The 27,340-nt window shown below is 46.4% G+C and overlaps 1 protein-coding gene across 5 annotated transcripts in view; it reads right to left on the minus strand.

Annotated features, from left to right (window-relative positions):
- Window positions 1-27,340, minus strand: part of SPEN (spen family transcriptional repressor) — a 357,496-nt gene that overhangs the window by 228,961 nt on the left and 101,195 nt on the right. For all 5 annotated transcript variants that reach the window (XM_069240114.1, XM_069240113.1, XM_069240112.1 and 2 more), the window contains exon 6: window positions 25,584-25,735. In XM_069240114.1, the coding sequence (XP_069096215.1) occupies window positions 25,584-25,735 (152 nt within the window). The remainder of the gene's footprint in view (window positions 1-25,583; window positions 25,736-27,340) is intronic.

Below are 27,340 nucleotides of genomic sequence, written 5' to 3' on the forward strand. Positions count from 1 at the left end.
GGTCTGGGAGTCTGTTTTACACGAACTCCACAGCACCATAATGGCTACACTGAAAACTGGGAAGTTTGGTATCAAACTTCTCAGCACAATAAATGCACACTGATGCCAGTGTACATTTTATTGTAAAATACACCACAGAGGGCACCTTAGAGGTGCCCCCTGAAACTTAACCGACTGTCTGTGTAGGCTGACTAGTTCCAGCAGCCTGCCACACCAGAGACATGTTGCTGGCCCCATGGGGGGAGTGCCTTTGTCACTCTGAGGCCAGTAACAAAGCCTGCACTGGGTGGAGATGCTAACACCTCCCCCAGGCAGGAGCTGTAACACCTGGCGGTGAGCCTCAAAGGCTCACCCCTTTGTCACAGCCCAGCAGGGCACTCCAGCTTAGTGGAGTTGCCCGCCCCCTCCGGCCAGGCCCCACTTTTGGCGGCAAGGCCGGAGAAAATAATGAGAAAAACAAGGAGGAGTCACTGGCCAGTCAGGACAGCCCCTAAGGTGTCCTGAGCTGAAGTGACTCTAACTTTTAGAAATCCTCCATCTTGCAGATGGAGGATTCCCCCAATAGGGTTAGGATTGTGACCCCCTCCCCTTGGGAGGAGGCATAAAGAGGGTGTACCCACCCTCAGGGCTAGTAGCCATTGGCTACTAACCCCCCAGACCTAAACACGCCCTTAAATTTAGTATTTAAGGGCTCCCCTGAACCCTAGAAAATTAGATTCCTGCAACAAGAAGAAGGACTGCCCAGCTGAAAACCCCTGCAGCGGAAGACCAGAAGACGACAACTGCCTTGGCTCCAGAAACTCACCGGCCTGTCTCCTGCCTTCCAAAGATCCTGCTCCAGCGACGCCTTCCGGAGGGACCAGCGACCTCGACATCCTCTGAGGACTGCCCCTGCTTCGAAAAGACAAGAAACTCCCGAGGACAGCGGACCTGCTCCAAGAAAAGCTGCAACTTTGTTTCCAGCAACTTTAAAGATCCCTGCAAGCTCCCCGCAAGAAGCGTGAGACTTGCAACACTGCACCCGGCGACCCCGACTCGACTGGTGGCGATCCAACACCTCAGGAGGGACCCCAGGACTACTCTGATACTGTGAGTACCAAAACCTGTCCCCCCTGAGCCCCCACAGCGCCGCCTGCAGAGGGAATCCCGAGGCTTCCCCTGACCGCGACTCTTCCGAACCTAAAGTCCCGACACCTGGGAGAGACCCTGCACCCGCAGCCCCCAGGACCTGAAGGACCGGACTTTCACTGGAGAAGTGACCCCCAGGAGTCCCTCTCCCTTGCCCAAGTGGAGGTTTCCCCGAGGAACCCCCCCCTTGCCTGCCTGCAGCGCTGAAGAGATCCCGAGATCTCTCATAGACTAACATTGCAAACCCGACGCTTGTTTCTACACTGCACCCGGCCGCCCCCGCGCCGCTGAGGGTGAAATTTCTGTGTGGACTTGTGTCCCCCCCGGTGCCCTACAAAACCCCCCTGGTCTGCCCTCCGAAGACGCGGGTACTTACCTGCAAGCAGACCGGAACCGGGGCACCCCCTTCTCTCCATTCTAGCCTATGTGTTTTGGGCACCACTTTGAACTCTGCACCTGACCGGCCCTGAGCTGCTGGTGTGGTGACTTTGGGGTTGCTCTGAACCCCCAACGGTGGGCTACCTTGGACCAAGAACTGAACCCTGTAAGTGTCTTACTTACCTGGTAAAACTAACAAAAACTTACCTCCCCCAGGAACTGTGAAAATTGCACTAAGTGTCCACTTTTAAAACAGCTATTTGTCAATAACTTGAAAAGTATACATGCAATGTTGATGATTTGAAGTTCCTAAAGTACTTACCTGCAATACCTTTCGAATGAGATATTACATGTAGAATTTGAACCTGTGGTTCTTAAAATAAACTAAGAAAAGATATTTTTCTATACAAAACCTATTGGCTGGATTTGTCTCTGAGTGTGTGTACCTCATTTATTGTCTATGTGTATGTACAACAAATGCTTAACACTACTCCTTGGATAAGCCTACTGCTCGACCACACTACCACAAAATAGAGCATTAGTATTATCTATTTTTACCACTATTTTACCTCTAAGGGGAACCCTTGGACTCTGTGCATGCTATTCCTTACTTTGAAATAGCACATACAGAGCCAACTTCCTACAGTAGCCATAAGAGTATATGGTCTGGGAGTCTGTCAAACACGAACTCCACAGCACCATAATGGCTACACTGAAAACTGGGAAGTTTGGTATCAAACTTCACAGCACAATAAATGCACACTGAAGCCAGTGTACATTTTATTGTAAAATACACCACAGAGGGCACCTTAGAGGTGCCCCCTGAAACTTAACCAACTATCTGTGTAGGCTGACTAGTTTTAGCAGCCTGCCACAAACCGAGACATGTTGCTGGCCCCATGGGGAGAGTGCCTTTGTCACTCTGAGGCCAGTAACAAAGCCTGCACTGGGTGGAGATGCTAACACCTCCCCCAGGCAGGAATTGTCACACCTGGCGGTGAGCCTCAAAGGCTCACCTCCTTTGTGCCAACCCAGCAGGACACTCCAGCTAGTGGAGTTGCCCGCCCCCTCCGGCCAGGCCCCACTTTTGGCGGCAAGGCCGGAGAAAATAATGAGAAAAACAAGGAGGAGTCACTGGCCAGTCAGGACAGCCCCTAAGGTGTCCTGAGCTGAAGTGACTCTAACTTTTAGAAATCCTCCATCTTGCAGATGGAGGATTCCCCCAATAGGGTTAGGATTGTGTCCCCCTCCCCTTGGGAGGAGGCACAAAGAGGGTGTACCCACCCTCAGGGCTAGTAGCCATTGGCTACTAACCCCCCAGACCTAAACACGCCCTTAAATTTAGTATTTAAGGGCTACCCTGAACCCTAGAAAATTAGATTCCTGCAACTACAAGAAGAAGGACTGCCTAGCTGAAAACCCCTGCAGAGGAAGACCAGAAGACGACAACTGCCTTGGCTCCAGAAACTCACCGGCCTGTCTCCTGCCTTCCAAAGATCCTGCTCCAGCGACGCCTTCCAAAGGGACCAGCGACCTCGACATCCTCTGAGGACTGCCCCTGCTTCGAAAAGACAAGAAACTCCCGAGGACAGCGGACCTGCTCCAAGAAAAGCTGCAACTTTGTTTCCAGCAGCTTTAAAGAACCCTGCAAGCTCCCCGCAAGAAGCGTGAGACTTGCAACACTGCACCCGGCGACCCCGACTCGGCTGGTGGCGATCCAACACCTCAGGAGGGACCCCAGGACTACTCTGATACTGTGAGTACCAAAACCTGTCCCCCATGAGCCCCCACAGCGCCGCCTGCAGAGGGAATCCCGAGGCTTCCCCTGACCGCGACTCTTTGAACCTAAAGTCCCGACGCCTGGGAGAGACCCTGCACCCGCAGCCCCCAGGACCTGAAGGACCGGACTTTCACTGGAGAAGTGACCCCCAGGAGTCCCTCTCCCTTACCCAAGTGGAGGTTTCCCCGAGGAATCCCCCCCTTGCCTGCCTGCAGCGCTGAAGAGATCCCGAGATCTCTCATAGACTAACATTGCGAACCCGACGCCTGTTCCTACACTGCACCCGGCCGCCCCCGCGCTGCTGAGGGTGAAATTTCTGTGTGGACTTGTGTCCCCCCCGGTGCCCTACAAAACCCCCCTGGTCTGCCCTCCGAAGACGCGGGTACTTACCTGCAAGCAGACCGGAACCGGGGCACCCCCTTCTCTCCATTCTAGCCTATGTGTTTTGGGCACCACTTTGAACTCTGCACCTGACCGGCCCTGAGCTGCTGGTGTGGTGACTTTGGGGTTGCTCTGAACCCCCAACGGTGGGCTACCTTGGACCAAGAACTAAGCCCTGTAAGTGTCTTACTTACCTGGTTAACCTAACAAATACTTACCTCCCCTAGGAACTGTGAAAATTGCACTAAGTGTCCACTTTTAAAACAGCTATTTGTGAATAACTTGAAAAGTATACATGCAATTTTGATGATTTGAAGTTCCTAAAGTACTTACCTGCAATACCTTTCGAATGAGATATTACATGTAGAATTTGAACCTGTGGTTCTTAAAATAAACTAAGAAAAGATATTTTTCTATATAAAAACCTATTGGCTGGATTTGTCTCTGAGTGTGTGTACCTCATTTATTGTCTATGTGTATGTACAACAAATGCTTAACACTACTCCTTGGATAAGCCTACTGCTCGACCACACTACCACAAAATAGAGCATTAGTATTATCTCTTTTTGCCACTATCTTACCTCTAAGGGGAACCCTTGGACTCTGTGCATGCTATTCCTTACTTTGAAATAGCACATACAGAGCCAACTTCCTACATTCTCGCTCTCCGGTCCCTCAGCGTTTTCCTCGATCGAAACGCTCGACAGGCCTCACAGGTATCCTCTGTGTTCAGGAGACAAACAAGTTACAGACCAAATGTTGATCTGTGTAAGGATACTTGTTGTGGCATTCGGGGCAGAAGCGGGATGGGGTCCGTTCCATTAGTCTTGTCGACGCACGTGGTCGGGCCGACCAGGCCCCGCCGGGGAACCGAAACCCCGAAGGGCCACCGGAGCTCTTCAAAATTCGGTGTCAATCTGTGTTAACTAACCCGATACCGAACGCAAACAATACCGTCAAATTTTTCCGATATCTAACTAATTTTCCGAACCGAAACACGGAGCGTAGAGGAACACGTCCGAACCCGATGGCAGAAAGAAAACAATCTAAGATGGAGTCGACGCCCATGCGCAATGGAGCCGAAATGAATATATACACCAGATGGCGGGATCTGCACAGCATGTGTATCTGCAGCTACACATGCCATCGAACATATATATATACATATATTCATCTATTTATCAATTCTGGTATGGTCTCAGCAGCAAATAGAACTCCAATGGGTGCCACCTAGCGATGGTGACAAAGAACACCTGAAAAATGCTCCAGATCCAATTGCATACCTTGCTTAAGGACTTTTTAAAGGAATCTGCAGGAAGAAGCCTTCATTTGAAAGAGGAGCTATAGTACATGCATATGAGATAGCTGTTAGACCTGGAAAGGTGATCCTCAGCACATTAATCATGCTGAACAAACAGTGTGGGCAAACAGACCACAGTTGAATTCCGATATATTGTTAAATCATTTGCAACAAGGTCCTCCGGTATGAGGAAGAGGAATGGCTAAAATGCGTAATTCCACTGGGTTGTACCCAGGAGATAATGGGGAAAAGAGGACCCATGACTTAAACACTATGGAACTTGAAAATAACTTTTTGCAGTTCTCCCATGGAAATACTTGTAGGACAAAGATAAAAGCATGGTATCTTCAGCCTAGCTTTAAATATTTCTCTGCCATCAAATTATCTCAAAACAGGTTTTAGGAACTCGTTCTTCTTCATTCAGAGAAAAACTATTCCCCAAAGATGATTTAATACTACGTTTTCACAACTGAAAGCAACCAGCAGATTTAATTCAATGCTCAATATCAAAGGAAAGAAGGCTCACTATACTAAGACAAGTGACGCCTTAAACATTTTCAAACAGTCGAATAATTGCCAACATATGGTTTGAGTTAGTAGGAGTTTAGTCTGGTTTAAAGCTGAAGGTTAAAAAACAGAATGTTTGGGAGAATGAGAATCACTATTCTATTCAAATTTAGCACACCAGGTGCTGGGAACTGACTTGCTGAACTAGAGGTACGTTGCTTTATATAAAGTGAAATGCCAAAGAGGATGTGATGAGAGCTTAGTTTTCGATGAGACTGTTGGAACAGCCATGGAGCTGCACCACTACTGATTTTAGTAAACTTCTGACTATCTTCTTTTGGTTTACCCAAACAAAATAAATCAAGAAAGTGGAATCTTTCCCCGTAGGTGTTCTTTTGCATCAATACAATACCTTGAAAAGGGAAGATGCAGCGACAGGTGAGTGCAAGTTAAACATTTCTTCAGGATTTTTAATGTAGTAATCTCTGAACAAATACTTTGCATTAGTAGTTCATTGAGATCATGGCAAGGTTATCAAGCCCACCTGCCTCGGAGTGCCTAGTCTGAAGTTGTATGCATTCCAATTGTCACTGGTACACATCTTCAGCCTCCAAGTCAAGGTGATGTACAGCAAATTTTACTGACTCAAACCATGCATGACGTGGGTATCTGAATAAGCATGTATAGCTAACATGAGTATGCAATATTCACAAGGGACAGCTCTGTCCTCAGCAGAGAGGTTGTCAGTAAGCGTGTCAAGCATATGCTCTTCCTTCCACTTTATCTGCTTGTGTTGAAAGGCTTCATATTGCTGTGAATGTATGCATAGACTTTGCATTACTATTCCTCACTTTTACTGCTTTTTTTGAAGTTTCTAAATGAGGCTGGGTGTAGGGAGTGTATTCTTGCCATCCCTGAACATGGAAATATGCTGTTAAAATGCTGCAACAGGATTTTTATGTGAAGTTAGGGCTTACGATGGACCATCACAAAAACAATTCTCAATCAGGGCTTGAAAATATGCCAATATATTACAGTCTGTAAAGCAATAGTCTGTAAACTCACTCGTACAACCATAAGCATAGCTTCTATTAGAGGTCTAACCAAATCAACAATAAGTTTAGAGCTTGAAAAAAACGTGTGGCCATGGAATAAGTTGGCAGAGTCACTGAGAAAACTAGGGAATAGTTACCGATTTGCAAAAATAAGGTGTAAGGAAATGGCTCCCTGTTGCAGTTACCCCCCACTTTTTGCCTGATGATGACTTGACTGAGAAGTGTGCTGGGACCCTGCTAACCAGGCCCCAGCACCAGTGTTCTTTCACCTAAAATGTACCATTGTTTCCACAATTGGCACACCCCTGGCACACAGATAAGTCCCTTGTAAAAGGTACCAGTGGTACCAAGGGCCCTGTGACCAGGGAAGGTCCCCAAGGGCTGCAGCATATGTTGTGCCACCCTAAGGTACCCCTCACCTAACACATGCACACTGCCACTGCAGATTGTGTGTGTTGGTGGGGAGAAAAAGGCAAAGTCGACATGGCATCCCCCTCAGGATGCCGTGCCCACAGAATACTGCCTGTGACATAGGTAAGTCACCCCTCTAGCAGGCCTTACAGCCCTAAGGCTGGGTTCACTATACCACAGGTGAGGGCATAGCTGCATGAGCAATATGCCCCTACAGTGTCCAAGTCTATTCTTAGACATTGTAAGTACAGTTGTGGCCATATTAAGTATATGGTCTGGGAGTTTGTCAAAAACGAACTCCACAGCTCCATAATGGCTACACTGAATACTGGGAAGTTTGGTATCAAACTTCTCAGAATAATAAACCCACACTGATGCCAGTGTTGGTTTTATCAAAAAAATGCACACAGAGGGCATCTTAGAGATGCCCCCTGTATTTTACCCAATTGTTCAGTGCAGGACTGACTGGTCTGTGCCAGCCTGCTGCTGAGAGACGAGTTTCTGACCCCATGTGGTGAGGGCCTTTGTGCTCTCTGAGGACAGAAACAAAAGCCTGCTCTGGGTGGCGGTGCTTCACACAGCCCCCTGCAGGAACTGTAACACCTAGCAGTGAGCCTCAAAGGCTCAGGCTTCGTGTCACAATGCCCCAGGGCACTCCAGCCAAGTGGAGATGCCCGCCCCCTGGACACCGCTCCCACTTTTGGCGGCAAGTCCAGGGGGGATAATGAGAAAAATAAGGAGTCACCCACCCGTCAGGACAGCCCCTAAGGTGTCCCGAGCTGAGGTGGCCCCTGCCTTCGAAAATCCTCCATCTTGATTTTGGAGGATTCCACCAATAGGAATAGGGATGTGCCCCCCTACCCTCAGGGAGGAGGCACAAAGAGGGTGTAGCCACCCTCAAGGACAGTAGCCATTGGCTCCTGCCCTCCCAGACCTAAACACACCCCTAAATTCAGTATTTAGGGGCTCCCCAGAACCTAGCAAGATAGATTCCTGCAACCTAAGACGAAGACGGACTGCTGACCTGAAGCCCTGCAGAGAAGACGGAGACACCAACTGCTTTGGCCCCAGCCCTACCGGCCTGTCTCCCCATTTTGAGAGAAACTGCAACAGCGACGCGCTACCCAGGGTTCAGCGACCTCTGAAGCCTCAGAGGACTACCCTGCATCTAAAAGGACCAAGAACTCCCGAGAACAGCGGCCCTGTTCCAAAGAAACCAAAACTTGCAACAAAGAAACAACTTTAAAAGGACTCCACGTTTCCTGCCGGAAGCGTGAGACTTTCCACTCTGCACCCAACGCCCCCGGCTCGACCTGCGGAGAAACAACACTACAAGGAGGACACCCCGGCGACTGCCACCCTGTGAGTAGCCAGAGTTGACCCCGCTGAGCCCTCCCAGCAACGTCTGAAGAGGGAATCCAGAGGCTCCCCCACTGACCGCGACTGCCTGCTTCTAAGAACCCGACGCCTGGTAAAGACACTGCACCCGCAGCCCCCAGGACCTGAAGGATCTGACCTCCAGTGCAGAAGCGACCCCCAGGTGGCCCTCTCCCTTGCCCAGGTGGTGGCTACTCCGAGGAGCCCCCCCCTTGCCTGCCTGCTTCGCTGAAGAGACCCCTGGGACTCCCTTTGAAACCTATTGCGAACCAGACGCCTGTCTGCACACTGCACCCGGCCGCCCCGTGCCGCTGAGGGTGTACTACAAAACCCCCCCTGGTCTGCCCACCGAAGTCACGGGTACTTACCTGCTGGCAGACTGGAACCGGGGCACCCTCTTCTCCATTGAAGCCTATGCGTTTTGGGCACCACTTTAACCTCTGCACCTGACCGGCCCTGAGCTGCTGGTGTGGTAACTTTGTGGTTGCCCTGAACCCCCAACGGTGGGCTACCTTGGACCCAACTTTGAACCCTGTAGGTGGTTTACTAACCTGCAAAACTAACAAATACTTACTTCCCCCAGGAACTGTTGAAATTTGCAGTGTCTAGTTTTAAAATAGCTTATTGCCATTTTTGCCAAAACTGTACATGCTATTGTGATTATTCAAAGTTCCTATGATACCTAAGTGAAGTGCCTTTCATTTGAAGTATTGATAGTAAATCTTGAACCTGTGGTTCTTAAAATAAACTAAGAAAATATATTTTTCTATATAAAAACCTATTGGCCTGGAGTGTGTGTTCCTCATTTATTGCCTGTGTGTGTACAACAAATGCTTAACACTACCCTCTGATAAGCCTACTGCTCGACCACACTACCACAAAATAGAGCATTAGAATTCTCTCTTTTTGCCACTATCTTACCTGCAAGGTGAACCCTTGGACTCTGTGCATGCTATTTCTTACTTTGAAATAGTACATACAGAGCCAACTTCCTACATTGAAAATACAAGGAGTAGGGACACCAAATAAGAATAAACCTTGAGATCCCACGCCTCACCATGCCTTAAACCAAGTATCTCAAGGATAGTAAAATGTTTAATGCACTGATTCACATTAGAATCTGAATCTAATGAACAACTTACTTACCTTTGGTAATGCTGTTCTGAAGGATAAATACAGATTCCTTACTTTCTGAATTCCCCAGATGTAGACCTTGATCCAGAAATCTTTTCATACCACTGATTTTCTGAGCCGGCTGGCAGTGCCATCTAACTCTACTGTGGTCTTGTCCCATTTCCAGAAGTGACTGGCAGAGCTATATATAGGTGGTCGCCCTGTGTGTGCATGTCAGTTACAACAAAGCATTAAGCAACTTATTTGCAAAACACCAGGAACAGATTGCAAACCTTAGTGGGCAGAATCTAAAATGTCCTTTCCACAGAATGGTAAGGAGGTGGGTTGGTGAGAAGTCTATGGTTAGACAGAGACTCCACCAGAAAGAGTGTTATCAAAGGTAAAGAATATGTTGTTCCGATGGATTTTTCAAATAGCATATTCTTCACATACTGAATAGACACCAAAGCAGAACGTCCCAAATAGTAGAGTGTAGGAAGTTGGCTCTGTATGTGCTATTTCAAAGTAAGGAATAGCATGCACAGAGTCCAAGGGTTCCCCTTAGAGGTAAAATAGTGGTAAAAATAGATAATACTAATGCTCTATTTTGTGGTAGTGTGGTCGAGCAGTAGGCTTATCCAAGGAGTAGTGTTAAGCATTTGTTGTACATACACATAGACAATAAATGAGGTACACACACTCAGAGACAAATCCAGCCAATAGGTTTTGTTATAGAAAAATATCTTTTCTTAGTTTATTTTAAGAACCACAGGTTCAAATTTAACACGTAATATCTTGTTTGAAAGGTATTGCAGGTAAGTACTTTAGGAACTTTAAATCATAAAAATTGCATGTATACTTTTCAAGTTATTGACAAATAGCTGTTTTAAAAGTGGACACTTAGTGCAATTTTCACAGTTCCTAGGGGAGGTAAGATTTTGTTAGTTTTACCAGGTAAGTAAGACACTTACAGGGTTCAGTTCTTGGACCAAGGTAGCCCACCGTTGGGGGTTCAGAGCAACCCCAAAGTCACCACACCAGCAGCTCAGGGCCGGTCAGGTGCAGAGTTCAAAGTGGTGCCCAAAACGCATAGGCTAGAATGGAGAGAAGGGGGTGCCCCGGTTCCGGTCTGTTTGCAGGTAAGTACCCGCGTCTTCGGAGGGCAGACCAGGGGGGTTTTGTAGGGCACCGGGGGGGACACAAGCCCACACAGAAATTTCACCCTCAGCAGCGCGGGGGCGGCCGGGTGCAGTGTAGAAACAGGCGTCGGGTTCGCAATGTTAGTCTATGAGAGATCTCGGGATCTCTTCAGCGCTGCAGGCAAGGGGGGGATTCCTCGGGGAAACCTCCACTTGGGCAAGGGAGAGGGACTCCTGGGGGTCACTTCTCCAGTGAAAGTCCGGTCCTTCAGGTCCTGGGGGCTGCGGGTGCAGGGTCTCTCCCAGGCGTCGGGACTTTGGATTCAAAGAGTCGCGGTCAGGGGAAGCCTCGGGATTCCCTCTGCAGGCGGCGCTGTGGGGGCTCAGGGGGGACAGATTTTGGTACTCACAGTATCAGAGTAGTCCTGGGGTCCCTCCTGAGGTGTTGGATCTCCACCAGCCGAGTCGGGGTCGCCGGGTGCAGTGTTGCAAGTCTCACGCTTCTTGCGGGGAGCTTGCAGGGTTCTTTCAAGGCTGCTGGAAACAAAGTTGCAGCCTTTCTTGGAGCAGGTCCGCTGTCCTCGGGAGTTTCTTTTCTTTTCGAAGCAGGGGCAGTCCTCAGAGGATGTCGAGGTCGCTGGTCCCTTTGGAAGGCGTCGCTGGAGCAGGATCTTTGGAAGGCAGGAGACAGGCCGGTGAGTTTCTGGAGCCAAGGCAGTTGTCGTCTTCTGGTCTTCCTCTGCAGGGGTTTTCAGCTAGGCAGTCCTTCTTCTTGTAGTTGCAGGAATCTAATTTTCTAGGGTTCAGGGTAGCCCTTAAATACTAAATTTAAGGGCGTGTTTAGGTCTGGGGGGTTAGTAGCCAATGGCTACTAGCCCTGAGGGTGGGTACACCCTCTTTGTGCCTCCTCCCAAGGGGAGGGGGTCACAATCCTAACCCTATTGGGGGAATCCTCCATCTGCAAGATGGAGGATTTCTAAAAGTTAGAGTTACCTCAGCTCAGGACACCTTAGGGGCTGTCCTGACTGGCCAGTGACGACTCCTTGTTGCTTTCTTTGTTCCCTCCAGCCTTGCCGCCAAAAGTGGGGGCCGTGGCCGGAGTGGGCGGGCAACTCCACTAAGCTGGAGTGCCCTGCTGGGCTGTGACAAAGGGGTGAGCCTTTGAGGCTCACCGCCAGGTGTCACAGCTCCTGCCTGGGGGAGGTGTTAGCATCTCCACCCAGTGCAGGTTTTGTTACTGGCCTCAGAGTGACAAAGGCACTCTCCCCATGGGGCCAGCATCATGTCTCTGGTGTGGCAGGCTGCTGGAACTAGTCAGCCTACACAGACAGTCGGTTAAGTTTCAGGGGGCACCTCTAAGGTGCCCTCTGGGGTGTATTTTGCAATAAAATGTACACTGGCATCAGTGTGCATTTATTGTGCTGAGAAGTTTGATACCAAACTTCCCAGTTTTCAGTGTAGCCATTATGGTGCTGTGGAGTTCGGGTTTGACAGACTCCCAGACCATATACTCTTATGGCTACCCTGCACTTACAATGTCTAAGGTTTTGTTTAGACACTGTAGGGGTACCATGCTCATGCACTGGTACCCTCACCTATGGTATAGTGCACCCTGCCTTAGGGCTGTAAGGCCTGCTAGAGGGGTGTCTTACCTATACTGCATAGGCAGTGAGAGGCTGGCATGGCACCCTGAGGGGAGTGCCATGTCGACTTACTCGTTTTGTCCTCACTAGCACACACAAGCTGGCAAGCAGTGTGTCTGTGCTGAGTGAGAGGTCTCCAGGGTGGCATAAGACATGCTGCAGCCCTTAGAGACCTTCCTTGGCATCAGGGCCCTTGGTACTAGAAGTACCAGTTACAAGGGACTTATCTGGAGGCCAGGGTCTGCCAATTGTGGATACAAAAGTACAGGTTAGGGAAAGAACACTGGTGCTGGGGCCTGGTTAGCAGGCCTCAGCACACTTTCAATTGTAAACATAGCATCAGCAAAGGCAAAAGGTCAGGGGGCAACCATGCCAAGGAGGCATTTCCTTACATAGAGGGTCTGAGGAGTGGACTTCACAACAGGAGATTCTGCACCAAACAGGCAAAACAGCTCTCATTGCGGTCCTAAGTGTCAACTGCAATAAAGAACACTAAAGGTGTGGAAGGACACCCATGGAGCCGCCTAGCAGACGGCCAGCTCCAGAACACCCCTAGCCAAGTTAGAATAAGCCTCAAGAGGCTCCTTTTTCACCAATGCACAGCACACAGATGCTAACAACAATCCATCAAGATCAGGTCCTTTTCTAGGATGCCCTTTCTTATTTAACACCAAAGGATGTCACAGAAAGCTTGTTGCACACTTTGTGCTCCTACGTCCAATGGATGTAAAAGCTAAGCACTCTCGGTTTCCAACTGATGAGGCCTCTCCTCCTCAGATGTACGTGGGCACAGAGAAGAAAGCAGAGGGTTCGATGGACTGCCACACTGAAATGCAACAGAAATTATGCCAGAGTCTAAAGCACTAGCTTTTGAGGAAAGATGGTGATATATGGTGGTTGCACTGGTAGTGTCTCCTGCTCACTGGCAGGGTGCTCAGAAGAAGACTTAAGACAGTTTAATTGTCAATAGTCTCAAAGAAGTGTGCTGCAAATTAAAGAAGGTAAGAACTAAATGAATGTCTTACTGTAGCATAACAAAAGACAGAGGCTGAAACAATGTAAGCCCTTTCAAAAAATGCGTAACTGGCAACTTAGAGAGCTGTACAGGCAAGCACAGATAGGCTGAAAAAACACAAATAATATTTGCAAGTTCTTCCTGAGCAAAGGCAAGACAGACAGAAGTACATCAGAAAGTTTAACATGCAATGTACCAAAAAACTGATCTCTCCCCAAGCCACAAACTTTGCTCAGTGTTAGGAATAGACAATTTCTGAACGTTCAGCAAGCAACCAAGACATCAACAATTTCTTCAGGTAGACTGAAACCGTTCAGCTCATTCTTCATGCATGGAGGTGTAATGCTGTGAGGGCTGAGGTGTAGAAGCCTTCCCTGCTGTTGGGAGATCCAGCTACTGAAGAAATAGACTGAGCAGTGGGTAGACCTGTAGACTCAGCAAGTTACAGTGCAAGACCCTCCAAACACAACTCATGGCCATCAGAATGAGCAAAGAGGGCTCCCTCTTGAACCTCTTCAAAACCAGGGGATCCACAGTAGAGACTGGAACACGTAAAGGAGACTAGATTCCAGTTGTCGAAGCCCATCTCCCAGAGACACAAGACCACAAAAATGTTGACAATGAGCATTTACAGATGTAAAAGATCTAACCAAGGCACAACCCCACTGGTGAAAACGCCTTTAACGTCTGCTGAGCTTGAATGTCTTTGCATTTATGGACCCTGTGATCTGCTGAACAGTTAAGGAACTTCCCTGAAGTATGACTGGCACCATAGCACCTCGTGGCACCACACCACTCCCCGCACCATGTATGCTGCAATACCACATGGTATTTGGGTTGTCTAGAAGAACCTGATACCCAAAAAATAATAAGCAGGTGACAAATTAGGGATGCTGACTGGAGCAGTTCCTCTCTTCCCTTCCAAAAAACCTTGGCGACTGGATGGTGTCCATGGTCTTGCACCTACTTTTATGTATCAATCCTGCAGTATTGCAAGTGTTTCTTCTGCTTCATTGTGGAAAAGGATAGTTTCAGTTCACGGTCCTGCCCTTTGGTGTCACCTCAGCATTCAGCCAAGGGCCCTGGTGGTTGGTGCCGCCATTACTTGCAGGTCAGAAGTGCACATGTTCTTGTACTTTGGTTGGCTTTTCAAGACAAGCTCTTCAAGCAGTTGCAGACAACCATCATGCGCCCATCTTTCCTAGGGTTCTATCAACAAGCTGAAACCCCACCTTCGGCCAGCACAGAGGATCCCCTTTACAGGGGCTGTTCTTCCTATGAAGGAGTTCAAAGACTTTCTGCTCCTGCAGCAAGCCTGGGACATCCAGGATATGATCCCGATGTTCCTGCTTGCCTCTATTCCAGCCTAGATGGTTCTGAGGTTCCTTGGCCTTGTGTATCCTGCTGATGCTTCATGCCTGTTGGTACATGCAGGCCCTGCAGTGGAACCTCTGCTTGCAGTGGTCTCCGCATTAGGGGGCAATTTCTGTACGCCATTGAGGCGGCCTGGGACCTTCAATGGGTGTGTATGAATTCCAGCTTGAATTGCCAAAGGCAGTTCTTTTTACCCCATCCAGAGCTCAGTCCTTATATATGTGTTGACTGTGAAGGGGATGCCCCCTGAAGAAGGTGATCAGAGGCCTCTATTGTTTCTGGAGTAGAGGTATCACATAAGGTTTCCAGGGCTATGTTCCTCCTGGCCCTTCCAGGAATCTTTTCATCACCAGTAGTGTGAATGAGCTGTTCCCGGTCATTCTACTAGTGTATGCAACTATGTCAATGAATTAGACCTTTATTGGTGCATAGGGCAGGCCACTGTCTAGCTGAAGATGCACAAATTCTAAGTATTCAGAAGCCATGCTACTTGATTGAGTATGACTGGCCTTGGATGATATACTCCCATCCTGGATTGTTAGCAGGTCCTGCGTTGCCCATATGGGTATGATCTAACCTCTGGACATTATTTCAAGGAGGTCAGAGTACCATGTCTATATAGCCTAATATGGGGTGACGAGTATGACTGACATCCTTGAGTCTGGCCTTGTCCAAAATCCGAGGGATCAGGAGAATCAGCAAAAAGGCGTATTCAATTCTCCCTGACCAGTTTGATAGGGAATTCCCTCCGGGCTGGTGGTGTGGAAAGATGGACAGGAAGTCTTGGCATTTTTCATTTTCTGGGCTTGCAAAGAAAGCAATGCTTATGATGCCTCAGTGTCTGGGCACACCGTCCAGAACCTCTTGTTTAATGTCCCACTCATGGTAGGTGTTTTCTTGTCTGCTTAGACTGTCTGCCTCGGTTTTCTGACTTCCGGAGAGGTAAACAGAGGTTCGCCTTTCTGAGACACCATCAGTGTTTCAAGGAGGACGCATGATTCCTCCCTCTTTTCCTCGAGCTGGATCCAATAAGTGTATGTGCCCTCTTGAGGAGTCCATTATACATGGATAGTTTGTCCTGAACGAGGACCTCGAGAGATAGTGGTCGACACTCTACTAGGGATTCGGTGTAGAGATTCTGCCACATGTTGAACTGTCCCTGTCCTTCAACTGTGGTGGATTCGCTCGCTTCATAGTAGAAGAGGTCTCCCTGCTCCCCTTTGTGGGGTTCAGATGTCAAGGGGAACTCGATGCCTGGTTGGTCGTCACCCATTTTTCTTGACTCAAAGTTTCGGAAGGATGCAGAATCCTTTCACAGAGTCAAACTCCTTCAGTTGCAGGAAGATTGCGATTTTTCTGTGCAACCTTGAGCAACCATTCAGTTTCGGCTGTCAAAGGGGTTTTTCTTTAAAAAAAAAAAGACCAAAAAAAAAAAAACAGACCTTTGGTTTTGGATTTGCTCTCTCTTTCCTTCATCCCTTCTTTTGTGACTTCTGGCCTTAAGGGATGGCTTAAAGCTTTGGTCCCATTGGTCTCCTGTGGTTAGGACAAATGCAGCTCTTCGTGCTTGTGCTGACCTTGCGGTCATTGAGTGCGTCGATGCCTAGGTAGCTTTTGAGGATCCTGCGTCTTTGCCTTTCGTCACTCATCTTCTAGCGCTTGGCTGTCTCTGCATCTCTCGCCTCTCTTCTCGTGGACATGATCCTCCTGACATTGATGACTCACTCGTCATTCAATGACTCTGCAGGTTTGGCTTCCTCAATGCTCCCCCTCCTCACCTTCACTGGAGAAGCCTAGGTCTTTGAGGGGCTCCTGGTTCCAAGGCCATGGTGTGGTGTGCCAGTAGTTTGATGCCTCTAAGGTTTTGGGGACAAATGCTGCGCAAGGCTGGCAGGCCTCAGTACTGTGGTCTTTTAGGAGACAAGTTGGACTCCCTATGGGGGTCCTTCTGTGTGAGCTTGTGATGGCAGTTAGAACAAAATTTAAATGGGGTGTTCTCCATGCCACTGCATTCTTCTACCATGTGGTGCTCAAGGGTGGGGTCCCCAGTTTAGGTCGGAAGGTTCACCTTCTCTGGCATGTTTCTCTTCCAGTTGATCTTCAGTCCTTCCCAGTGGAAAAGAACGATGATTGAAGAACATTTTTGAAGCTCCTAGTCATGCTTCCAGGCCCAACAGCAGGAAAAAAAGAATATGAAGAAGGTTACCACACTCAGGAACATAAGGAGTGCGCATCTGATGTCACAGGGGCAAATGGTGGTCCATGACGCTCACTGAGGGGAAGAGGGAACGAACACAGACAAGACAAGACACGATCATGGACCAAACCACTTGATGGTGGTATAGATGCACAGCATGTGAACCCAGAAAAGAATGGGGGATGAAAAGTCTCCGAGATTAGATCTTCTTATGACATGTGTAGATAAGTGGGCAATAACTGACTACCTGATGGTGAACAGCCCTTTCAGCGCTATTGGTGCAGGGTCTGGACAGCTTCTTTAAAAACAAAAAAAAAACTGGCAGATGATTGGAAGCACATTTCAGAACTCAGTGCAGTGGGTAGGCTACTGGGGAGGTCAGCCATTGGAATGGGAAGTCCTAACTATTCTCCTTAAAGACCATTACTTGTCCCAGAGTTGACAACAGCATGAGAAACTCATCTGCTTTAGAATCGCAATGGGCTCTGAACACAATGACAAAGCTGAAGTCTGGTTTCATTAACAGCAACTTCACAACCTCTCTCAAGAACAGGAGCTACTGAAAGCTGAATAGCATTTATTACTTTTGCTGTTTTTTTCTTCAATTTGTTCAACTTTTTTTATGGATTAACTGAAGGAGACCACAATGAACCTCATTTATTTTTGTCAGCCATGTAAAGTTTGACCTCTTGCTCCCTGCTCCCTTTGGGTGAATCAAGTAGCACGTGCCCCTGCATTTGAGATCATGCTTGGCCACCAAAAACCACAGACAAAAGGCCTTGCAGCTCCAATACAAATGTTTATTTTCAACATTTTCAATTCTGTAGTTTTCAGTGTGACATCCCATACTATACTGTCAGAATAAAAAGCTCATGTAAAAGTATTTTCGGATCAGCACTGAAGGCTCAGAAAAATGTAAATGCTGTCAAGAATGCGTAAGTGGAGCTTATGCCCAGTTCTGGAAGACGTCATGACTTAAGATAATGGTGCCACCTGCAGAGGCACGGAACTATTGTAAAGAGTTCCTAAAGCAAGTCTGACACCTGAGGAGATTCAATAGTTGAGGTATCAAGGATTAGAAGCACCCACTAGAATGCAAGCATCTGCTGCATAGCAGCACAACCACAGGAAATTCTTCAGTCAGACCTACTGGATTTCCTTGCATTCAGTCACTGAAATTAAGTGTGTGTGACATTTTGGATGGCTCCCATTGAAAACATTAGATGTTCTCGGAGACAGAGAGCTAGAAATTCGATACTATACCCTAGGAAATTGCTCACGAGCCATCAGGCGGTGGGATTTTTCACCGTTCTTTGAAATTTGACATTTTTCAAATGGACCACACAGGGGATAAGCACTCTTAAAGCCAAGTTTCAAAATTAACCATCTGCATGACCTATTGACGTCCTTGTGGCATCTACCTCTTAGGTCTTGACTGCTCAGACGCCTATCTTGCTATCACCTTGCCTTGTGACTTTCACCTGTGATAGAGTGTCTGGTGCTCCAGTTTTGGTTACTCACCTATAAGCTATTCAATTGCTTGGTTTCACTGCCCTCTAAAGGCCTGGGAAATGTGATGTCAGAACAAAGAATTATGCCAAAATTACCAAAAATTTAGTGATTACACCAGTTCCCATAATTTGGAGTACTTTTTGGGCAAAAAGACCTACCCAGGAGCACAACAGCAGAAAGCGCAAGCAGCAGCTGTTTCCGTTCTATTAAGCATATTTTCGATTACTGAAACATTTGTTTTCTATGGGTGGCTGCGCTTCCTGTTCTATTATACTGTGCTCTATTTTTTTAAGCATGAAATGCTTCCTCTAGACCTTGAGTGAAAACAGCACTTATAGCAGGGTTACACTGCTTAATCAATTTTGCTGTAATTGCGCGTAGTTACGCTACATCAAGTCACGTCCACCCCTAGAAAGCAAATGTTTTGACAATAGAAAACATGCTTAAAGTGAGAAATCGGTACAGAAAAGAAAAGAAATGAGAAACGGAGGGACAGTGAAATGAAAAAAAAAAAAGTCACAAAAGAAATGGAGATGAGAAAAACACCTGTGTTTAAAGAGTCTATTAAAAAAAAAAAAAAAAATTCGAAGGCTGTCAATGTGCCACATACTCAATTGTGGTGGTTATTATAATGCTTAATGCAGCCGCATACAAGGCTGCACTGTCTATAAAACCCATTTCCATTCTTTGTTTTTCACTGTTTTCAGTTTCAAACTGAGAAAATGAAGAGTAATTCAGAAATCTACCAGGTGTGCTTTAAACTTTTTTTTTTTTTTTTTCAAATGAGTTCATGACATTCATTCCTAGCAAAGAACATGTTTCACTTGCATACTGTTCTTCCTCCCCCGCCTCACCCCCCCCAACCCCACTCATTGGAGCAATTTCTTTCCCCATTAAAAAAATGAGTTACCTCTAACTGCAGTTATCCAGTATTGGTATCGTTCATAGATTCACATGCTTCAATCATTTCCCGTCGTCAAAGTGGGAGTCCCATTGTACCATAATAAAGAAGTATGCAAGAGCTATAATGGCAGTAGGCCACCAGTTTAATAGCCTAACCAAACCTAAACTATGACCAATCAGGTGCCAGCACCCTCTAGAATACTCCCAAGAGAGGCTGGTTCCCTCAGATATTCAAGCACAAGTGGCAACCACATCCCTAATTATAAGGGGAGCCTCTCCGGGAAGGAGTGGGGTCGCATGTGAATTTATGACAGATACCAGTACTGGATAACTCCAGTTACAGGTAAGTAGCTCATTATCTTATCCAGTATTGGATCTTTCATAGATCCACATACTTTAATTAGTAAAGCAAACAGTACTGTAGACAACTGAAGTACACTTAGAGGACGGTGGGGAAAAGCAAAACATTTTCATTATAGCCAATACAACATACACTTTTAAAAATGTCTAGATACATAAAAATGGGTAAGCATTCATCTCTGAACATGTATATCAATAAACGTCAATAGAATAAGGAAGCAGCCATCTACAGTTGACTGAAAAAAAAAAAACACATTAAAATTAATATGAATACACATCTCTATTTAAAGAGGCTCACCATATTGAACTAGATGACTTAACACAGCTTGTCCCACAGCCGAGTCAGTAGTGCTGCGAGAACGAGTGGGTTCCTTTCCATGCGCCAGCTCAGCATATCTTCTCCAGTGAGAGGCCTGCGAAAAGAGCAGCTGAAGTGGATACTGCTCTTGTGGAATGTGCCTTAGCCTTAGAATGGCAAAAGTGAATTGTTGCTAATATCGACCATGCTATTGTGGCTTTCGTCACTGTAGTCCCCTGACACCCTTGACTAAAGGAGACTAGCATCTGTTTTGCAAACCTGTTTCGTGAGGCAGAGGTAGAACTCGAGACACCGTTTGATGTCTAAAGTGTGTCCGAAGTAGGATAGGTTCATTGAGGTGAAATTGGGAAGGAACCTTTGGAATGAACCTCTGATTTGTTCTAAGGACGACAAATTTGTTTTTGAAGCGTAGGAAGGGCTATAGGATCGTAAAGGCCTGTATCTCATTGACTTCTGGTGGATGTGAGAGTGAGTAGTACAGCAAACTTCAACGTGAGGAACTTCAGTTCAGCATTATGAGGAGGTTTGAAAGAAGATTCCATTAATTGTGAGACAACCAAGTTGAAATGCCATTCCAGGGGAGGTGCTTGCACCAGAGGGAAAATTTTGAACATCTCCTTCATGAATTGTTTAATAAGTCTTGTGGAGCAGAGATGTAGTTTGTGTGAAATGTCTGTAGCTTGAGATTGTGGCAGGGTGATCCTCAACTGATGTATGAACAAGACCTGACTTGGCTAGTGAAAGAAAAAAGGTATGATCTCTTCGGGAGAGGCTTTAAACTGGTGCAAGTTATTCTGATGGCACCAAGAACAGATTTTTTTTCCACTTTAGCCTGTAAGCTTTGTTCGTATGCTCCGCCCCTGCGATGGTTAATATACCTCTGCATTCCTGATTGATGGCTAAGTTTCTGAACTCATAGAACTCAAGAGCCACGCGCGCAACTGGAGAGATGCTGGCTCAGGTTGTAGGATATGGCCCCGGTTCCTCGTTAGAAGAGTTTGCTTCTTTGGAAGACAGATGTGCTCAGTCACGGACAGGAGAATCAGCTCCGTAAACAAGTGCTGTCTGGGTGTCTTGGAGGCTATCAGGATGAGTGGACAATTCTCGGATTTCATCTTCCTGCAAAATAATGTGTGTGTGTGGGGGTGGGGGTGGGGGGGGGGGGGAGGTGTGTGTGAATAGAGCATATGCATAAATTCTGGACCATCGCATCAAATGTGCATTCCCCCACAACCCTGGGAGCAGGAATCGACTGGTGTACAACTGGCATTTGGTGACCTTGTCTGTTGCAAAAAGATCCAACGCTGGCTTGGCCCAGCACGAGAAAATCTTGTCTACTTCTAGTTGATCCAGTTCCCACTCAGGGCAACTGTGCTCTCTTCTCCTGAGAATACCCGCTAAAGTGTAATTCAACCCAGATGTGTTCGGCTCCTAGAGAAATTCTGCAAATAGTGAGCGAATCCCAAAGAGGTTGGGCTTCTTGAGAAAGAGAGAGACCGGGTTCCTCCTTATTTGTTGATGTAATACATGCTGGTTGTGTTGTCTGTATTGACCAGAATGGAGAAGCCTGTTATTCGTGGCAGAAAGGTTTGTAGCAAGAGAAATATTGCTTTTAGTTCCAGGTGATCAATGTGCATTAGTTTTTGATGTCTGGACCATTTCCCTTTGATCTGCAACTCTTGTAAATGGCCGCCCCAACTTCTAGGGAAGCATCAGTCAGGATGACGAAGTTTGGAACTGGGGCCACGAACGTCGGGCCGTGAGAACTATGATCTATGTGAGACCGTCATGCTAGTGTTCCTACCATCTTTGGGGTAATGCTGATCAAGTCTTCGAATGAGCCTTAAGACTGGATCCATTGTTTCTGTAGCTCCTCTTGTAACGGTTTCATTTTCAGTCGCGCTAGTGCCAACAGGTTTATTGCAGAGATCATCCCCAGGTTTGATATGCATAGTCTTGCAGAAAATGACTTTCTTCTGGAGATTTGTAAACCCAGATTACATAGTCTTCGCTTTCTGTCTTCTGACAAGTAAGCTTTGCTCTCAATTGTGTTGAGGTTGGCACCCGGGGAGGTTATCCTTTGAGTTGGCATGATTGAGGATTTTTGGTAGTTTACAGTGAGGCCTAGTCTGTGAAATAGTGAAAGGCAGGCTCTGGGGGCTTAGGATGCTTATTGGGGTAATGAGGCTTTCAGCAGCCAATTGTCTAGGTAGGAAAAATACCGGAAGACATTGTTTGCGAAGCATAGCCACCACTTGAGCAAAACATTTTGTGAAAATTCTGGGTGCTGACGTTAGTCCGAAATTAAGAAATTTGAACTGATAATGTGTACCAGCTACGGAGAAGCAGAGGTATTTGCGATGCTTGGGATGAAGTAGTAAGCATCTTGTAAATCAAATGAGGTCATGTAATCTCAGCTGACTAGAAGATGAAGAATGTCGGACAAAGTAATCATATGAAAAGATAGTTTGTGCAGACATATGTTCAATTTTCTGAGGTCCAGTATGGGCCTCAATTCCCTGGTCTTCTTTCTCACCAGCAAAAAAAACGAAATAAAATCCTAATCCTCGTGGAATATTTTTTTTTGGGGGGGGGGGGATCTGCGGACCGTCTCTATCCTGCACTTGGAAAGCATAAGAAATGCCTTTTTCCACATTAAGTAAGGACAGGGCAGGTGCTCTCCTTTCGGAGGATTGTTTGGAGGGGGGAGTGCGGTTGATTCTGGCATGCGCCTTGCTTGATGAAAGGTGCAGTGGTAGGCTGGCGATAGGCTTGAAGGTAGGAGGGCCTGTATTGGGAATGGGTTGCAAATTCATGGGGACGTTGGTAGCCACCACTAAGATGAGAAACCTCTCCCTCCGGTACCTTGAAACTGCAACTTTTCGATTTGCAAAGTGCCAAAAGACCAGGCAATGTCTGTCGGTTTCTACTGCCAATAAGGCGTTGTCAATGTGCTTCCCAAAAAAGGTTTAGCCAACGTAGGCAGTGCCCAATATTTTAGATTGGGCCTCTGGTCGAAAGGATATAGCCTTTAGCCATCCTTGGGGCTGTGGCTGCTCTGGCTAATTGGTGGAAACCTGTTGAAGTGGTGTCAAGGGCATAAGCAATAATCTCCACTGAATTATGCTCACCCTATTGCAGTATGTTCTTCACCTCAGATTTTTTGCCCCCCCCAAGTATGAGATGGAACAAGCTACTGACATCTGACCACATCTGGCAGTCATAGCACCCTAGGAATGCTAGGGTGTTGGCTGCACGGACGGTAAAGGCAGACATGAGAGATAACCTCTTTTCAACATTGTCAAGACATCTGCCTTACTTATCTGGAGGGGCAGATAGATATGGGAATGGAAAGGTTTTGGAACGGTTTGGGATGGCCAATAAGAGAACAGGCGAGTAGTCCATGGTCTTATATTTATTATCCAGGCGAGGTGGGACTGGAGGAACCGTGGCCAGATTTTTCATCATTTTAAACCCCTCACTCCAGATGTAATCTATGATGGGGATGGCTCTCATTGACTTTCTGGCTTGCTCTTTAAAGTCATGGAGAAAACAATCCAACTGCGTTACGGAGGTAGGTAGATGGAAACGTGCTGCAGCTCAGTCCATTAGGTTTTGGAAACCCCTGATGTTCTAAGGGGGAGAGCCCGAAGGGAGAGGAGGCGGAGGAGATGGAGTAGGGACCTAGTAATTGTCCCATTCTGCCTGTGGCTGGTTGTAGGATATTGCCCTGGTTACTCATTAGAAGCGTTTGCTTCTTTGGAAGATGGATGTGCTCATTAACGGACAGGAGAATCAGCTCCGCAAACCAGTGCTGTCTGCGTCGCTTGGAGGCTATCAGGATGAGTCGACAATTCTCGGATTTCATCTGCCTGCGAAATATTGGGTGGGGGGCATATGCAAAAATTCTAGACCATCGCATCAAAAAAAAAAAAAAAAAAAGTAGTAGTATCACTATGTGGGGTGAAGTAAGACTCATAGCCTTGTTGGTCGTCAGTCTTCCTCCTCCTCGTCCCCGAGTCTAACAGATGGCTTCGCCAAGCAAAGTTTCAGCTTTGCATCCAAGTCACATCAGGATGCTAGGCAGTATGATATTTTAGCAGTCTTAACAGTAGTAGTGGTATCCGTCGATGACGTGGTAGTTGTTGCAGGCAAAATTCCTCCCGTCATCAACAGACGGGTGGTTGACGGCGGGACTGCCAATAGTGGTGCAGATATCGATGGTGCTTTTGTTGACACCGGCTTAGTCAACTCTCTTCGACAGTGGGGGATGTCAAATCCTCTGTCAACGGTGACCTAGAAGCAAATATATTCCTGGTCGAGATGGGCGCACTAATAGCTGTTGTCGACGATGTTCTTGAAGACGATGGCCTAATTGATGAGACAGTAGTGACGGTAGCTGTGGTCACCATCCTCGAGTTCGAAGAGGCCTTTTAGACCTCGATAGTTCAGATGAAGGAGAGCAGTGATGCTCCTTTTTCAGGGATGGAGTGGATGGTTGTGAAGAGGTCGGCCCTGCGAAAACAAGAGATTTTCTCATCTTTGGGACGGTCCTTTTGATGAGATTTTAAGGCCTTCCAGCTCTCCTTAAAAACCACATGGTAGGAGGATCTTGACCTTTTATGTGGCCTTACAGCTGTATCACTGTCCTTATCTGAAGAGCTGGATCTTTGAAATGTGGACTTCTGTAGCCCCCGGAAGTAATCTCACTTCTGTTTCTCAATGTTTTTGAGGAGAAGGTACAGCAGATTTTACACTCCTTCACCTGATGCCGTGAGTAAAGGCAATATAAGCAGTCTCTATGTTGGTCATCCACATACAGCCTTTTCTTCACACAGGACTCGCAGGAACGAAACTGACTTTTCTTGGAAGACTCAGACATTGTAGATGCTGAAGAACTGGGTTTTCACAGTGAGCTGAGCTCAGAGTGACTCCCTTCACACGACATGCGGTAGAAGAATGAGGGAATCAGACTCTCTTGGGAGTATCCTAGAGGACGCTAGCACCTGACTTGTCATAGTTCAGGTTTCATCCTTTCTTAAAAAAAGGACAGACAGCTTATTAAACTTATGGCCTACTGCCTTCATAGCCGATTACAGCTCTTGCATAATGCTTTATTATGGTACAATGGGACTCCCACTTCGACGACAGGGAATAATTCAATCATCTGAATCTATGAAAGATCCAACACTGACAGGATAATAAGGTGTTCTCTTGCCATGCCTCTCGTGCAGGCATTCACAAACAGTTAAAGAAACAAAATATCAGTGTAAGAATGACAAACTAATCTTAGTAGATTATACTGGCACTCCTACAACCAAACAATGGTGCAGTGCAAAGGAACCGCATGGGCCCAACTTGCATTAATTCAAATTCATACTGCCTTTCGGTTCTCAGCATTCAGAACTGGGAGTATACTTACCAGTACTAACAAATGCACCTGGCAGTCCTCACTGCAAGTGCATATTTGGGATCTCTGTTCTGCAAATATAATTCACTATTTATAATAACACGTTTTAAGCTCAAATCAAGTTTTCTACAATTCACACACAGCACTTGAACATATCTACAAAGCTCCTTGATTTGCAGTCTCCAATACTTTCAGCGATTGGTGTTAAATGGGTACGCTTCCAGGATGCAGTAAGGTAAATCTAAAAAAAAAAAAAAAAAAAAAGCAAAAAGGACACATACCACAATCTCTCCAAATCGCTGAAAGAGTAGGCGTAAGTCATGATAAGTTGTCGTTTTCTCCAAGTTGCCAATGAAGAGTGTCCTTGTTGCTTTGGGGTGAAATTCGTCTATCCTTTCATCCAGGGGGCGAAATTCATTCTCGCTTTCGGTTTCTGCGGTTATTAAACAAAACAGTGTGCTTCCTTTAGTGCCAAACATTCTATATGCTTATTTGCTAATGCTAAGAAACAGGTGGCAGGACAAGTGAGAGGTCAGTCTATCATGAAATCCTCCGCCCCTGCTGCTCAGTTGAAATGATCACAATATACCATTGAGGAAAGGGCAAAGTTGTGATAAGCGACAACAGTATTTTTTTTAGGATGACTGGGTGGAGCCATATCAGTATACTACAGGGATACTGGAAGCAACTGAAAGGATGAGGGTACAGACTAAAGTAATAACATGGATGGTTTACAGCATGAAAACTCATCAGCAGCTGGTGAAGAACATGTACCTTAACTAAGTCATTTCTTTATCACAGGATAGCTTCATAAGCCCACACAATGAATAGTTCCACTTGTTTGAGTTATCACCGAAAACAAACTCATAAAAAGGGACAAAATAGAATGGCCATGTAAAAACAGTTGCACTCCTTTTTATCTTTTAACAACAATTCAAAAGACGTGAAATGAAAAATTGGACTAGCCCATAAGAGCATTACTTTCCAAAACCACTTTTCATTTTCCGCTTTTTAAAAGAGAAAAATAGTTGAAAGGGAAACACGCAGACTTTGAAAAGAAGAAAAAAAAAAAAAACTCTCCTCAATGGAAATCAGTAATCCCAGCACAAGACATGAGATTTACTGTTTAGATGTATTTTGTTTAACTGCTGTAAGACCAAAGGACATTACCTCAAAGTCTAGGATTTAATTCCTGTGGCATTACTAGGGAGAATGGATTCTGAATTACTTGCTCATCCAGAAGGTTTTAACACCCTGCTCAGCGGGCTCTAAACTCCACACTAGCCTTCCTTTTAAAGAAATCCTATACACAGCAGCATTGCTCAAAGGTCCAGAAGAAATGACCACATGACCCCCATCACGATAGAACTTCACTGACCACCCCACACTCCACCCCCCAATGATGTCCAAAGTATCAAAACCAGATGCATCATCTCCAAAGCCATCACACCCTGCACCCCTGACTACATGGCTGACAAGCTTAACATCTCTGGTAGCTCTTGGCACACAGACACTGAGGTGCCATCAAACTGCGAAAATGGAAAGGAAAAAAAAAAGTTACAGGGCTTCTTCAGTTGTGCACCAAATATCTGGAACAATATCACTATATCCATCAGGACTTAGCCTGTTCCACTTTAGAGAAGAGCTGAGGACACTTCTATAAAAATTCTTAATCGCAACTCAGTAAAAGTCCTCTTCAACTGTCGGAACCCAACTGCTCTACCCATCAGTTGACTGCATCTTTGTCCTCGATCCAGTGTAACATTCCTCTGCCTTTTGGCTAGATTTGTGCGCTACATATAGCACTTATATAAATACACTTTGAAGACTATGCAACTGAGGAGGAAAAGGAACTTTGTCATTCTAGTTGTACTCTGCCATTTGATGCACAGTACACTCCTGCCAAGGAACGCTTTACAAAACTATATAAGTAGGTTTCTGTACAAAAGTCAAGCTGCAACAGTAAAGGATAATTTTGGTAATCAACAGGCTATATTAACCAATGTTTAGTATACTTTTTTCGTCTCTTAAAAACAGC

Source organism: Pleurodeles waltl, chromosome 6 (genome assembly GCF_031143425.1).
Source record: "Pleurodeles waltl isolate 20211129_DDA chromosome 6, aPleWal1.hap1.20221129, whole genome shotgun sequence".
In the NCBI taxonomy this organism is placed as follows: Eukaryota; Metazoa; Chordata; class Amphibia; order Caudata; family Salamandridae; genus Pleurodeles; species Pleurodeles waltl.